The sequence below is a fragment of the Electrophorus electricus genome, chromosome 6 (genome assembly GCF_041902795.1).
Source record: "Electrophorus electricus isolate QZ-2024a chromosome 6, ASM4190279v1, whole genome shotgun sequence".
Lineage (NCBI taxonomy): Eukaryota > Metazoa > Chordata > Actinopteri > Gymnotiformes > Gymnotidae > Electrophorus > Electrophorus electricus.
In genome coordinates this window covers 34286951-34304555 of record NC_137502.1, presented here as the reverse complement: position 1 = coordinate 34304555, position 17605 = coordinate 34286951, and the positions used below count along the sequence as shown (strand labels likewise).

General features: G+C 44.9%; 1 protein-coding gene across 18 annotated transcripts in view; it reads left to right on the top strand.

Moving 5' to 3' along the window:
- rbfox3b (RNA binding fox-1 homolog 3b) overlaps positions 1 to 10911 on the top strand; it is a 225755-nt gene extending 214844 nt beyond the window's left edge. For 13 of the 18 annotated variants that reach the window (XM_081716635.1, XM_081716631.1, XM_081716632.1 and 10 more), the window contains one exon: positions 1 to 1940. This exon is cut by the window's left edge and continues 2701 nt beyond it. Coding sequence is in view for 5 of the 18 variants with exons in the window: in XM_081716627.1 (XP_081572753.1) it covers positions 7611 to 7669 (59 nt within the window). In the remaining 13 variants the exon portion in view is untranslated. Of the gene's footprint in view, positions 1941 to 7610 lie in introns of those variants that run through there. The other 5 variants (XM_081716634.1, XM_081716624.1, XM_035525375.2 and 2 more) reach the window with 2 other exon arrangements.
- Positions 10912 to 17605: the final 6694 nt, after the last annotated feature.

The following is a 17605-nucleotide window of genomic DNA, read 5'->3' as shown; positions in this document are numbered from 1 at the left end:
TGCTGTAAGTTAACACAAGGTTGTCACAAGGTTAACACGAAGTTGACATGAGATTGACATGAGGTTAAAACAAGATTGACATGAGGTTGACAAAACAGTCTGCTTTTCTCTGCATCGACATCAAAGGAATGCTTCCAATACACACACATGCACTCTACAATACACATACTCTCTAATCAATAAACATACACTCTAAATCAATACACATACATACAGACATTCACTAAAAAATCCTTACACACATACACCCCCTCTCAGAAATAAGACACACATGCACACACAACACACACACAGCCTATGGTATTTGACAGTTTGCTCCCATTTTTGGCTGGTCCCTTCTGAGTGCACTCCGATGCGCTCAAACATGAGGAAGAGGAGTGAGGAAGAGAGGGGAGGCACATGCGGAGGCGCCTCCATCGCTCTGACTGCCCCCTTGTGTTTCATCTTTGATGTTGCAGGCTAGCCTGTGCCGAGGAGCTTACAGTCGCTTCACGCCCTACTAAAGGCGTTGCCATGGCAAAACAAGCTGCCGGTAAACGTAAAGCGAGCGAACCCCCTCGCCCCTCCCTACACTGAGCGCCGCGTGAAAACGACGTGCTTCCGGGTCGGCGCAGCGACCTCCCCAAACCACACCACTTCCTCCGTACCATGCGTCTAATCACACATGTATCCACCAGCGACTCTTTCTCTTTGTGTGCATGTGTGTGTGTGTGTGTGTGTGTGTGTGAGTGTGTGTGTGTGATGTATGATGTCCCTGGTTCTTTTTTTTTGGGGGGGGGGTGAAAGTTGTATTATAACTATTATGAAGTTGGATTATCACAACAGGGAGTGTGAGAAGCCTGATACCTGCTCAGATAAGGCTGTCCAATCCTGAGTGCTAACGCTAAATTAAACAGCCACACCTGACTCATACACACCTGGTGGGTGTGTGTTCAGTGTGGATTCTCCTGCTCCCAGCCTGGGTTTGTTCCTACAGGATTGGTACACTGTATTTATTATCACGTTACCATAATTTCCAATCATGCATTAGTGTTGAGAATCTCACAGTCATTTGATTGCGGAAAATACAGTTTGATGTTACATTAGTAAATATTCACACCATGCTCTAGATAATCGCGCGTTAAACACAGATAAATGTGACACTACTGCAAGTTCTTGGTATTTATGTTTCGGGAGACACTAACCGATTTCCTGACCGGTCTGTGGTTTGAGCCCGGTGAGCAGAGGTACGAGGGTGCTCTGTCGTCAGGACTGCACTGTCTGCTGTCAGCCATGATGGGACAGTGTGGATTTCGTAAGGTCCTTGCTGAAAAGGGTGAGCTGAACCTCTAATGAGTCTAACTGGCCAGACAGACCCATGGTGAGCACCCCTGCTCACGACTCATGTACAGCCGCTTCTGATTGGTCAGCTTTTCAGCCCTAAGACACAAATGTCTCTTTTTTTATAATAGACAGTGGTTCTGCATGTGAGGCAGAGAGTTGCACCGGGATTGGTTCAGCCAATCAGGAGGGGAAAATAATTGTTTGTAGTCTGCCAGAACCACGGTCCTCTGGGAAATGTCTCTTAGGCCATCACGATCTCACCCAGCTCCACCACAGTGTCATTTTGAGGTTTTCAACAGGAAGGCGCTGGTCTCGGTTTACCAAACGTCATCCGATACACTACATCAGAAAGCAGGGTGCATGTCCGTGGTGTACTAATAATTATTCTGGGTTGAACAGAACTATTAAACAAGTATTTATCCCTTAATGGAGAAGTAGGTGATGAAAACACATAAGGGCAGAAATACAGCAGCCCAGATATTCCCCGGTGTGACATGTGTGTTGGATAATGAGTTCTAGCATTTCATTAGTGGCCATCTTGGATTTCACCCAGAGAGCAGTAACTTGGTCAGTCTTGCATCAGTGTCAGTGACCACACATCAGTTTCACGTCGTGTACTCTTGTGGGTGCAGGGAGGGGGGGTGGGGTGTTTCGAACATGTGAGCCAAAAAGCCCCACAAAAACACAATAGCAACAACACAAAATCTGATGAAAAGAGAATCTCAGTAAGGCAGAGAGGAACAGCGAACTGGCGACATACGTGTGCACACTTCACACATTAACATACAAGGAGACTAGCTGAGGCACCAGATGAAGGGCAGTAACAAGTGTTTAGTGCACTCTTAAGAGTGGCATATGTACATGTTTAGTGCACTCTTAAGAGTGGCATACAAATCCCTGGACTGATATGTGCCGGCAAAGGGCGGTCCTCAGGACTGACGTGTGCCGGCAGAGGGCGGTCCTCAGGACTCACGTGTGCCGGCAGAGGGCGGTCCTCAGGACTGACGTGTGCTAGTGGAGGGCGGTCCTCAGGACTGACGTGTGCCGGCAGAGGGCGGACCTCAGGACTAATGTGTGCCGGCAGAGGGCGGTCCTCAGGACTGACGTGTGCTAGTGGAGGGCGGTCCTCAGGACTGACGTGTGCTAGTGGAGGGCGGTCCTCAGGACTGACGTGTGTTAGTGGAGGGCGGTCCTCAGGACTGACGTGTGTTAGTGGAGGGCGGTCCTCAGGACTGACGTGTGTTAGTGGAGGGCGGTCCTCAGGACTGACGTGTGCCGGCAGAGGGCGGTCCTCAGGACTGACATGTGTTAGTGGAGGGCGGTCCTCAGGACTGACGTGTGTTAGTGGAGGGCGGTCCTCAGGACTGACGTGTGTTAATGGAGGGCGGTCCTCAGGACTGACGTGTGTTAGTGGAGGGCGGTCCTCAGGACTGACGTGTGTTAGTGGAGGGCGGTCCTCAGGACTGACGTGTGCTAGTGGAGGGCGGTCCTCAGGACTGACGTGTGTTAGTGGAGGGCGGTCCTCAGGACTGACGTGTGCTAGTGGAGGGCGGTCCTCAGGACTGACGTGTGTTAATGGAGGGCGGTCCTCAGGACTGACGTGTGTTAGTGGAGGGCGGTCCTCAGGACTGACGTGTGTTAGTGGAGGGCGGTCCTCAGGACTGACGTGTGCTAGTGGAGGGCGGTCCTCAGGACTGACGTGTGTTAGTGGAGGGCGGTCCTCAGGACTGACGTGTGCTAGTGGAGGGCGGTCCTCAGGACTGACGTGTGTTAGTGGAGGGCGGTCCTCAGGACTGACGTGTGTTAGTGGAGGGCGGTCCTCAGGACTGACGTGTGATAGTGGAGGGCGGTCCTCAGGACTGACGTGTGCTAGTGGAGGGCGGTCCTCAGGACTGACGTGTGTTAGTGGAGGGCGGTCCTCAGGACTGACGTGTGTTAGTGGAGGGCGGTCCTCAGGACTGACGTGTGTTAGTGGAGGGCGGTCCTCAGGACTGACGTGTGCTAGTGGAGGGCGGTCCTCAGGACTGACGTGTGTTAGTGGAGGGCGGTCCTCAGGACTGACGTGTGCCGGCAGAGGGCGGTCCTCAGGACTGACGTGTGCCGGCAGAGGGCGGTCCTCAGGACTGACGTGTGTTAGTGGAGGGCGGTCCTCAGGACTGACGTGTGCCGGCAGAGGGCGGTCCTCAGGACTGACGTGTGCCGGCAGAGGGCGGTCCTCAGGACTGACGTGTGCCGGCAGAGGGCGGTCCTCAGGACTGATGTGTGCCGGCAGAGGGCGGTCTTTAGGACTGACGTGTGCTAGTGGAGGGCGGTCCTCAGGACTGACGTGTGCCGGCAGAGGGCGGTCCTCAGGACTGATGTGTGCCGGCAGAGGGCGGTCCTCAGGATTTCGGGCAACTTTCACACAGCTCCTCACCTCAGTGCTTTTCTTCTCATCATACTCACACACACACGTTCCGTGCAGTGTCGCCAGCAAATGTCAAACCTGACTGCATTACCTTCTTATGCATAGATAAGATATATATGTAGTATATGTAGTTAACTTTGAACATTTAGGTTAGAATATAGTGTGATATTGTACTGTGTTTTGCTAAAAAGAAATAATTACATTCCCTAAAGTTTTGTCTATGCATCCTAAGCTGGAGGGTTCTTTGTAATCCTTATATATGATTATATATTTATATCCTTCCTGTATATATGCGATAATTCTCACTCTGGTTTGCACTGAAAGCTTTACCTCTGTAAGGATGGTTCAGATTTCTCAGCCTTGTAATGACTTTGTGTAACACTGGGTTCTGTTTGCAACTCCTTTAGCCATTATGTAGGCACTAGCCTTTCAACTGACACCACAAGATTGTGTGTGTGTGTGTGTGTGTGTGTGTGTGTGTGTGTATACATGCACTAATCAGCAGACATACAGGAGTCCCTTCTAATCAAACACCAAACCTCATTAGGTCAGCACACACACACACACACACACACACACACACACACACACACACACACACACACACACACACACAAACACATGCACACACAAATCAATGAGAGGCCAAACACTGCACCACTCCCTCAAGACCCTGGCTTCTGATTTAATTAGCCATTAAATCTTAACCAGCCAATCAATGCAGAGAAGTGTTCGAAGTAGGAACTTCCTGCCGTGTGACATGCCACACCCCCCCGTGCCAGCGGCTGGGTGAGTGCGAGCCTCTCTGCAGTACCTCCGCACACACCAGGAAGCCGAGGTTGGACGGTCTTTAGCCTCCTTACTGAAGCGTAGCCTCACCTTCCCCTTTATGGCCTGTTTACCATTCAGAGTCACTTTAATGAGAGAATCATTTCTCCTGTTTCTCTGCACGCACCATCCGTGGGAGAGAAATGGCAGGCTTTGTTTGTGGGTCTTCAACAGTGAGGGATATAACGGACTGGCCACCATTCTCGTATTCTTACACGTCCTTTAGATAAGGGCTCGCTGATGTAGTCCTACACAGAATCACTAGCTTCCTCCCAGACCAAAAACCTTTAAAGGAACCTTCACAGCTTCTCCTAATTGTCCATCTCATACCGCCTGACGCCCCCACCGGTCCCCCTCTGTTAGAATGCATTCCCAGGACTGGTGAATTCCTTGAATTTCCCTTTGAGAAAATGCACACACGCAGAAAATGCAGACGCACACGCACACACACGCGCGCGAGCACACTATTGCAGAAGTACCTTTGCTTGTTCCTCCTGTTTTATCGTATGGTATATCTCACGCTACCACTGTGTCCGCTCTACAACAGTCCTCATCAGGGACAAAACATGACTGGATATAATCAGGACCCTCAACGTGCAGATCAAAGATTGTCATTTCAGATCCACATGAGAAATGACTGCATAACTGCATATTCATGCATATTCATAGCTGATAAAGCACGGGCTGTTTTCAAATGAACATTTAGTGCAATTTTTTGCTGCTCTTTTTCAACTTCAGACTTTCTTTTTGTTTTGGGGGGCGGTTTCGTCATTTTTATTGCACACACACAAGAAATAGACACCTTGAATTCCTCAGTATATCTTATTATCAACTTTATGGATTATTAGTATCAGGGCAAAGCTTTTGTGTATTTTGGTACTTGTATTTATTTTGCATTCAAGACAAAAAAACGCCCCTTTTTGTTAGTGTATAGCAACACCAAGGATCAATTGTCACTGACAGAAGGCAGCTCTGCATTGCCCCTGCATTCTGAGCATCCTGCAGTAGGACATTTCCTGCATTTACAGATGTTTGCTAAGGCTGCTATGTATAGAGCCATGGAAACCTACATGTAAAGAATAGATTATTTTTTTGTTAATGTTTTAATTTTTTTATTGTGCTAGATTACAGATTTTGATTGTGTACAGATTACTGTCCAGTGAACCAGCAAGCGGGTTAATTAAATCTACGTCTTTTATGTTGTTGTTTGTTTGTTTAAAGTACATAGTAGTTATTATATTATTATATATTGAAACAATCCCTGCGCAACATATATGTTTCACAGACATACTGGTCTCAGCATCTCTTATATAGCTGACATGTCAGCACAGGTGTAGTGTAACTGTTGCTCATATACGATGTTTAATCTCTGGGTCTTCAGAAAAGCCCTGTGATACAGGCAATCTTGTTTACTTCACTATTAAAGAAAGCAAAAAATATTTAAAAAATTTTAAAAACAAGCAAAAAAAAAAAACCACACATGAGGTTCTGTGATTTGTACATAGAGGCATATGTGAAATGCTACATATATATTATGAATTCTGATATTCTCTGTTTTCTATGTCTGTATGAACAAGTGGACTCCATCATTTTTCTTTCAAATGTATATTTTCTAAATAATTCTGTTTGTTTGTTCATTTTTTTAATTTATTTACTTGGTTTGTCGTTTTGTTGTGGAGGGAAGCCACTGTGCTCTGACACATTAGGCTAATGTATTATCTTGTAAAAAAGTGTGTGCTTCTTGACAACTGTAATAACACTGGAACTGTATGTTTATGTTCATCATGTGTGCAGGATGAGACACAGTGTGTGTAAACCTCTTCAGTGTCTCAAGTACAAAGTGAAATTTAACACATTCATTTATTTTCTTGAGAGCTACAGTTGGCTTATGTTGAATCGTTCGATTATTACATTATATACAAACGTTTTATATTTTTTTATTTGCTTGTTCACCTGATCAATTGATGGCTATATATGTCCCATATTAAAGTAAACTCTGGTTGGTTTCTGAATAAATGTCTGAATAAAAAGGTTAATAGATCGCATCACTAACCGCTCTTTAATGAATGATTTGTGAAGATTTTCCAACCTGCTGCCAGCCACTTCAGTGAAGTCTGCAGCACAAAGTCGCTTTGCCTCCGAAACCCTCGGAAACCCTCCACAGAGGAGTGCAGAGGTCACGGGGACCTTTCATTAGTGAAGCTGGTTATTGAGCTTTGAGCAGGGCCTTCTCGCGCACCACCTCTGCTGTGCTGGTGCTATACTTCTCTCTTACGGCAAATTTAAGATCTCTGGCTTACGGGGGGTTGAGTGAGAGTGAATACTCATCGCTCCCCGTCTCTCTATTCTCCATCTCTCCTACTCTCCCTTTCTCTCTCCCCTCCACTCATCTTTTCTTCCCCATGCATGGCCTCCCTCTTTCTCTAGGAGGAGACCCGCTCAGAGCATCAGCCAACCAGCAGGCTGTCCTGTGTTATGAGCTTTTAACCGCCTTCTGGCAGAGAGAGAGAGAGAGAGAGAGAGAGAGAGAGAGAGAGAGAGACAGAGCGGGAGACAGAGAAAGAGAGAGAGAGAGGAGTGAGGATAGGTTTTCCTGTGTCTGGTCATCTCCGGCAGCAGATGCATTACACACAGTACTGATGCGGTAATGACCAGTAATGACCATCACAGGCCTTCTGCCAGACGTCCAAGGGGATGTTGCAACTGCATAACATGTTGAGTTCTTGTTTAGCAGAGTTATTTCATATAATAACGTATATGGCTGTTTTTATTCTTTGTTTTGTTAGCTATGGAAGAACGTGTAATTTTGGTTTATTAATTATTATAGTTATAGTGCCCAGATTTTTTGTTATGTTTAACATAGTTTTTAGATTTATCTGGATATAACACATCATGTCACGTCTGTTATTGTAGCTATGTCAGGACTCCAGTCCTGACATCATCTCTTATACTGCAGCCGCGTCAGGACTCCAGTCCTGACATCATCTCTGACACTGCATCCGCGTCAGGACTCCAGTCCTGACATCATGTCTGGTTTTATCCTTTTTTTCAGTAAATAGCGAGAGAAGCAGCCAGGTACCACGGAACAGACCCCACATGAACAGAGGATGAACGGAGCTCAGTCGCGTTACAGAGAAACTACAACAGAAACCAGACGTCAGCCAGAGAAGAGGAGTGTGGCAAGAGCCGTTGTGTGTGTGTGCGTGTGTGTGTGTGTGTGTGTGTATGTGTGTGTGTGTGTGTGTGTTTGTATGTGTGTGTATATATGTGTGTGTGTGTGTGTGTGAGTGTGTGTGTGTGTGTGTGTGTGTGTGTTTGTATGTGTGTGTATATATGTGTGTGTGTGTGTGTGTGTGTGTGTGTGTGTGTGTGTGTGTGTGTGTATGTGTGTGTGTGTGTGTGTGTATATATGTGTGTGTGTGTGTGTGTGTGTGTGTGTGTATGTGTGTGTGTGTGTGTGTGTGTGTGTGTGTGTGTGTATATATGTGTGTGTGTGTGTGTGTGTGTGTGTGTGTGTGTGTATGTGTGTGTGTGTGTGTGTGTGTGTGTGTGTATATGTGCATGTGGGTGAGAGAGAGAGAGAGAGAGAGAGAGAGAGAGAGGGAGAGTCACTGGCTTCAGACTTCACGACAGACATGAAAAAAGTGGAAAAAAAACGAGTGAATGACAGCAGAAGTGAGAAAAAGAACAAATAAAGAGAAGAAAAAGAAAAAGAGGACAGTCCATTTTCACAAAACACTTATTTTTATTTTTCTATACATTTTGTGATCAACACTGGTTGGTGCAGAGAAGTGTTCAGAGGCGTGTGTGTGTGTATATATGATTATATACGATGTGGTATTATAAAGGACGGCTAAGTCCTGCTGAGAGACCACGACCAGCTATACAACCCTCTCGCAAGCCCCAGAGCCCCATCCACATCTTTATCCACCAATGAGATGAGGGGATATGACAGTTCAGAGATGTGCAGCTCATCCTGAGGCCTTGTGTGTACAATCCTGCTTCCTGTGGGTGAAGTGTCTCTGGTTGCCGTGATTGGTCCACTTCTGTGCTGTGATGTCACTCTGTCCCCTGACATAGAGTCGCTACACGTGGAAGCAGAAGCCCTCTCTCCGCTAAGCTAGGGTGAGATCCTGCCCAGAAGGCCCCGCAGGAATGACAGTGATGCTGTTCTCAAATCGGGCACTTTCCTCCAAGGCTGCAACCGCATGAGCGACCACTTCCTGTAGCTCTTTATCCAGCGCACGCTCTGACTGGCCACACACTGGCTTTGCGACTGATGCGTTTCCTGTGGAATGTCACTGCCTCTCTTTCTGCTTTCGGTTTTGTAGCCCTGCCGCTCGTGTGGGGGGGGGAGGGGGGCGGAGCTACCGATCCACTTCCTGTTGATGATGTCATGACTCTTTCCGTGTTCGTCGAATCACTAGACACTTCATTTCCTGCTGGTGTCACTGCGGGGGGTGAAGAGGTCAGTGTTAGAACACTTCATGCGAGTGCCATAATCGTACGCCTACTGCCACCTGGTGGCGGAACTTAGCAATGCAGTCCCAGCATGAGCACTGGCACGAGGCCACGCTGGCGTCCGAGCCAAGATGAAAGGAATCTGAGCATCATGTGGAGCTTCTGATTGGCCAAGTCCCTGCTGGGGTGGGTCCTTCCAACCGGAAACAGAGCGAGAGACACGGATGCGGTCTACGGATGCAAGTAGTGTAGTCATGAAAGATCTGCTTCACTGAATAGTAGCGTAGTCTGATAGAGCCACCATAGCCAAACGTTTAAAATGCTTCCAAACACCAATGTAGTACATGCAACTTGACTGTTATAATGCTGTCTGGTCATTTTTGTCAGACCTGAATTATATATGAATTATATACAAATATTATTGGGGTTTGATATATGCGTAATGGGGCCGAACAACAACAAAAAAAAAAACAGGAAAAAGACATTTTATTTGGTGAAATGAACAGCTCACCCCTGATTCTGTGTTTTAAAGAGTTCCTGGATGTGTCCATAGATGTGGAGACAGTGTCATTTGCCATGTGTGTGTGTGTGTGTGTGTCTGTGTGTGTGTGTGTGTGTATACATAATGAATATTTGTTATGTGAGTCACAAATGTGGGTGCGAGCATGTTACATGAGTCTCAAATCAAAATGTGGTCAGGAAGGGATTATGATCGTATCCGCACACACACACACACACACACGTTTGTTTATAACCTGGTTGTTGCACAGGGGAGTGCGTTCGCTCTACTGTAAGGACCAGAGTGAAGTTCATTTGCAGACCAGGTGTTTACCAGGTCACTCACACCACTACAGATGTTTAGGTGTTTGCCAGCTGTTTCTGGTCTTGGTCTATGAGCACTTGAAAGGAGAGAGAGACAGATATATAACAGTTTAACAGGTCTCCATCACTCGCTACAGCTGGAGCTACTCCCATTCTGTTTTAATGAGAATCCTTTCCCAGTTTCTGAAGAAAGCATTTTTTTTTTTACAGTTCTCATTGTAGACTTCGTAAATATCTTCTCTAAAATACATATTCATTGCTTATCTTAGAATTATTTTATCATCGACATTAAGGAAAACAAAAGTAATTCAAAAGTAGAGATTAATTAGGCTAATATCATGAGTGATTTCACCTCTTAATATATACTTTGATATATTCAGATGCTAGAATTACTATTAGTATGCAAACCTGACCCTTTGATGCTCCAGTACATTATATGTGTGGACAGCTCAGCTCAGTAGCATTCTGGGAACAAAACCACATGAAATGACATTTGCAGGGTGAGAGAGAGAGAGAGAGAGAGAGAGGAGAGAGACAGAGAGAGAGAGAGAGAGAGAGAGAGAGGAGAGAGACTGAGAGAGAGAGAGAGAGAGAGAGAGAGAGAGAGAGAGAGAGAGAGAGAGAGAGCACCCCCTCCGGTTCTACTGTGCTATAAATCCCTTTTGTATCCATGGTAAATAACACCCCAGTACTAGTCCATTCACATTCTCCTCTCTGCTATGCCCCAAAAATCTGTATTTTGTTCTATATTGATAAAGTTTATTTATAAGCGGATTTTTAAAAAACACACACACAAATCAAACTTTCTCTTTTTTGTAAATGTTCCTGTTAAATAAAAGTCTTAAATGTTTTAAAAATGTAAATTGCTATACTGAAGGTAAGATTTCTTTAATGTGTCCCGGTCACGCCCCTCTGAACTCTAACCCTTTTGTGTTAGTTCTTTCTCAATGCTTCTTATATGCTTCAGATGAAAAATTCTATTTATTATGACATTAACGTTGTTATTATTAAACGAATTACTACTTATTATCACCATGGTCACTACACATTAAATAAGCCTGTCTACTTCATCCCAGATGTGGTGTTTGATTCTGGCTTCTGGAATTAACTGGGAGCAAGTGCATGGAGGAGACGTGATATCAGCAGGGTTTGGATTCTCTGCTGTCAGGACAGGGTATTTATGCACATGTTTGCATTGACCCTGAGGCGCTGGGAGAGTTTAGAGAGTGGGGGGTGCACTGAGACTGAGTACTGAGGTAGGATCATAAAGGGGAGACAGTAACCAACACCATATCTGACTGTATGGAGAGACATTAACCAACACTGTGTCTGACTGTATGGAGAGACATTAACCAACACTGTGTCTGACTGTATGGAGAGACATAAACCAACACTTTGACTGACTGTATGGAGAGACATTAGCCAAGACTGTGTCTGACTGTATGGAGAGACATTAACCAACACTGTGACTGTATGGAGAGACATTAACCAACACCGTATCTGATTGTATGGAGAGACATTAACCAACACTGTGACTGTATGGGGAGACAGTAACCAACGCTGTGTCTGACTGTATGGAGAGACATAAACCAACACTTTGACTGACTGTATGGAGAGACATTAGCCAAGACTGTGTCTGACTGTATGGAGAGACATTAACCAACACTGTGACTGTATGGAGAGACATTAACCAACACCGTATCTGATTGTATGGAGAGACATTAACCAACACTGTGACTCTATGGGGAGACAGTAACCAACAATGTATCTGACTGTATGGAGAGACATTAACCAACACTGTGACTGACTGTATGGAGAGACATTAACCAACACTGTGACTGTATGGATAACCAACACCGTATCTGATTGTATGGAGAGACATTAACCAACACTGTGACTGTATGGGGAGACAGTAACCAACAATGTATCTGACTGTATGGAGAGACATTAACCAACACTGTGACTGAATGTATGGAGAGACATTAACCAACACTGTGACTGTATGGGGAGACATTAACCAACACTGTGACTGTATGGGGAAAGACATTAACCAACACTGTGTCTGACTGTGTGAGGAGACTTTAACCAACACTGTGACTGACTGTATGGGGAGACATTAACCAACACTGCGACTGTATGGAGAGACATTAACCAACACTGTGACTGACTGTATGGAGAGACATTAACCAACACTGTGTCTGACTGTGTGAGGAGACATTAACCAACACTGTGTCTGACTGTGTGAGGAGACATTAACCAACACTGCGACTGTATGGAGAGACATTAACCAACACTGTGACTGACTGTATGGAGAGACATTAACCAACACTGTGAGTGTATGGGGAGACATTAACCAACACTGTGACTGTATGGAGAGACATTAACCAACACTGTGACTATATGGGGAGACATTAACCAACACTGTGTCTGACTGTATAGAGAGACATTAACCAACACTGTGACTGACTGTATGGAGAGACAGTAACCAACACTGTGTCTGACTGTATGGAGAGACATTAACCAACACTGTGACTGTATGGGGAGACATTAACCAACACTGTGACTGTATGGAAAGACATTAACCAACACCGTATCTGATTGTATGGAGAGACATTAACCAACACTTTGACTGTATGGGGAGACAGTAACGAACACTGTGACGGTATGAAGAGACATTAACCAGCACCATATCTGACTGTATGGAGAGACATTAACCAACACTGTGACTGTATGGGGAGACAGTAACCAACACTGTATCTGACTGTATGGAGAGACATTAACAAACACTGTGACTGACTGTACGGACAATCATTAACCAACACTGTGACTGTATGAAGAGACATTAACCAACACTGTGACGGTATGGGGAGACATTAACCAGCACTGTGACTGTATGGGGAGACATTAACCAACACTATGACTGTATGGAGAGACATTAACCAACACTGTGACTGTATGGAGAGACATTAACCAACACTGTGACTGTATGGAGAAACATTAACCGACACTGTGACTGTATGGAGAGACATTAACCAACACTGTGACTGACTGTATGGAGAGACATTAACCAACACCGTATCTGACTGTGTGAGGAGACTTTAACCAACACTGTGACTGACTGTATGGGGAGACATTAACCAACACTGTGACTGTATGGGGAGGCATTAACCAGCACTGTGACTGTATGGGGAGACATTAACCAACACTGTGACTGTATGGAGAGACATTAACCAACACTGTGACTGTATGGAGAGACATTAACCAACACTGTGACTGACTGTATGGAGAGACATTAACCAACACTGTGACTGTAGTGGGAGACATTAACCAACACTGTGTCTGACTGTGTGAGGAGACTTTAAACAACACTGTGACTGACTGTATGGGGAGACATTAACCAACACTGTGACTGTATGGAGAGACATTAACAAACACCGTATCTGACTGTACGGACAATCATTAACCAACACTGTGACTGTATGGAGAGACATTAACCAACACTGTGACTGTATGGAGAGACATTAACCAACACTGTGTCTGACTGTGTGAGGAGACTTTAACCAACACTGTGACTGACTGTATGGGGAGACATTAACCAACACCATGTCTGACTGTATGGTAAGGCATTAACCAACACTGTGACTGTATGGCGAGACAGTAACCAACACCGTATCTGACTGTATGGAGAGACATTAACCAACACCGTATCTGATTGCATGGAGAGACATTAACCAACACTGTCACTGTATAGAGAGACATTAACCAACACTGTCACTGTATGGAGAGACATTAACCAACACTGTCACTGTATGGAGAGACATTAACCAACACTGTGTCTGTATGGAGAGACATTAACCAACAATGTGACTGTATGGAGAGACAATAACCAACACTGTGACTATAGGGGGAGACATTAACCAACACTGTGACTATATGGGGAGACATTAACCAACACTTTGACTGTATGGAGAGACATTAACCAACACTGTGTCTGACTGTGTGAGGAGACTTTAATCAACACTGTGACTGACTGTATGGAGAGACATTAACCAACACTGTCACTATATGGAGAGACATTAACCAACACTGTCACTGTATCGAGAGACATTAACCAACACTGTGTCTGTATGGAGAGACATTAACCAACACTGTCACTGTATGGAGAGACATTATCCAACACTTTGACTGTATGGAGAGACATTAACCAACACTGTGACTATATGGGGAGACATTAACCAGCACTGTGACTGTATGGAGAGACATTAACCAACAATTTGACTGACTGTATGGAGAGACATTAACCAACACTGTGACTGTATGGGGAGACATTAACCAACACTGTGACTGTATGGAGAGACATTAACCAACACTGTGACTGACTGTATGGAGAAACATTAACCAACACTGTGACAATATGGGGAGACATTAACCAACACTTTGACTGTATGGAAAGAAATTAACCAACACTGTGTCTGACTGTGTGAGGAGACTTTATCCAACACTGTGACTGACTGTATGGGGAGACATTAACCAACACCATGTCTGACTGTATGGTAAGGCATTAACCAACACTGTGACTGTATGGGGAGACAGTAACCAACACCGTATCTGACTGTATGGAGAGACATTAACCAACACCGTATCTGATTGCATGGAGAGACATTAACCAACACTGTGACTGTATGGGGAGACAGTAACGAACACCATATCTGACTGTATGGAGAGACATTAACCAACACTGTGACTGATTGTATGGAGAGACATTAACCACCACTGTGACTGTATGGGGAGACATTAACCAACACTGTGACAGTATGGGGAGACATTAACCAACACTTTGACTGTATGGAGAGACATTAACCAACACTGTGACTGACTGTATGGAGAGACATTAACCAACACTGTGTCTGACTGTATGGAGAGACATTAACCAACACTGTGACTGTATGGAGAGACATTAACCAACACTGTGTCTGACTGTGTGAGGAGACTTTAACCAACACTGTGACTGACTGTATGGGGAGACATTAACCAACACCATGTCTGACTGTATGGTAAGGCATTAACCAACACTGTGACTGTATGGCGAGACAGTAACCAACACCGTATCTGACTGTATGGAGAGACATTAACCAACACCGTATCTGATTGCATGGAGAGACATTAACCAACACTGTCACTGTATAGAGAGACATTAACCAACACTGTCACTGTATGGAGAGACATTAACCAACACTGTCACTGTATGGAGAGACATTAACCAACACTGTGTCTGTATGGAGAGACATTAACCAACAATGTGACTGTATGGAGAGACAATAACCAACACTGTGACTATAGGGGGAGACATTAACCAACACTTTGACTGTATGGAGAGACATTAACCAACACCGTATCTGACTGTATGGAGAGACATTAACCAACACTGTCACTGTATGGAGAGACATTAACCAACACTGTGACTGTATGGAGAGACATTAACCAACACTGTGACTATATGGGGAGACATTAACCAACACTTTGACTGTATGGAGAGACATTAACCAACACTGTGGCTGAGTGTATAGAGAGACATTAACCAACACTGTGTCTAACTGTATGGAGAGACATTAACCAACACTGTGACTTTATGGGGAGACATTAACCAACACTTTGACTGTATGGAGAGACATTAACCAACACTATGTCTGACTGTGTGAGGAGACTTTAATCAACACTGTGACTGACTGTATGGAGAGACATTAACCAACACCATGTCTGACTGTATGGTAAGGCATTAACCAACACTGTGACTGTATGGGGAGACAGTAACCAACACCGTATCTGACTGTATGGAGAGACATTAACCAACACCGTATCTGATTGCATGGAGAGACATTAACCAACACTGTGACTGTATGGGGAGACAGTAACGAACACTGTGACAGTATGGGGAGACATTAACCAACACTTTGACTGTATGGAGAGACATTAACCAACACTGTGACTGACTGTATGGAGAGACATTAACCAACACTGTGTCTGACTGTATGCAGAGACATCAACCAACACTGTGACTGTATGGAGAGACATTAACCAACACTGTGTCTGACTGTGTGAGGAGACTTTAACCAACACTGTGACTGACTGTATGGGGAGACAGTAACCAACACTGTGTCTGACTGTATAGAGAGACATTAACCAACACTGTGACTGACTGTATGGAGAGACAGTAACCAACACTGTGTCTGACTGTATGGAGAGACATTAACCAACACTGTGACTGTATGGGGAGACATTAACCAACACTGTGACTGTATGGAAAGACATTAACCAACACCGTATCTGATTGTATGGAGAGACATTAACCAACACTTTGACTGTATGGGGAGACAGTAACGAACACTGTGACGGTATGAAGAGACATTAACCAGCACCATATCTGACTGTATGGAGAGACATTAACCAACACTGTGACTGTATGGGGAGACAGTAACCAACACTGTATCTGACTGTATGGAGAGACATTAACAAACACTGTGACTGACTGTACGGACAATCATTAACCAACAATGTGACTGTATGAAGAGACATTAACCAACACTGTGACGGTATGGGGAGACATTAACCAGCACTGTGACTGTATGGGGAGACATTAACCAACACTATGACTGTATGGAGAGACATTAACCAACACTGTGACTGTATGGAGAGACATTAACCAACACTGTGACTGTATGGAGAAACATTAACCGACACTGTGACTGTATGGAGAGACATTAACCAACACTGTGACTGACTGTATGGAGAGACATTAACCAACACCGTATCTGACTGTGTGAGGAGACTTTAACCAACACTGTGACTGACTGTATGGGGAGACATTAACCAACACTGTGACTGTATGGGGAGACATTAACCAGCACTGTGACTGTATGGGGAGACATTAACCAACACTGTGACTGTATGGAGAGACATTAACCAACACTGTGACTGTATGGAGAGACATTAACCAACACTGTGACTGACTGTATGGAGAGACATTAACCAACACTGTGACTGTAGTGGGAGACATTAACCAACACTGTGTCTGACTGTGTGAGGAGACTTTAACCAACACTGTGACTGACTGTATGGGGAGACATTAACCAACACTGTGACTGTATGGAGAGACATTAACAAACACCGTATCTGACTGTACGGACAATCATTAACCAACACTGTGACTGTATGGAGAGACATTAACCAACACTGTGACTGTATGGAGAGACATTAACCAACACTGTGACTGTATGGAGAGACATTAACCAACACTGTGTCTGACTGTATGGAGAGACATTAACCAACACTGTGTCTGACTGTATGGAGAGACATTAACCAACACTGTGACTATATGGGGAGACATTAACCAACACTTTGACTGTATGGAGAGACATTAACCAACACTGTGTCTGACTGTATGGAGAGACATTAACCAACACTGTGACTGTATGGGGAGACATTAACCAACACTGTGACTGTATGGGGAGACATTAACCAACACTGTGACTGACTGTATGGAGAGACATTAACCAACACTGTGACTGTATGGAGAGACATTAACCAACACTGTGACTGTATGGAGAGACATTAACCAACACTGTGTCTGACTGTATGGAGAGACATTAACCAACACTGTGTCTGACTGTATGGAGAGACATTAACCAACACTGTGACTATATGGGGAGACATTAACCAACACTTTGACTGTATGGAGAGACATTAACCAACACTGTGTCTGACTGT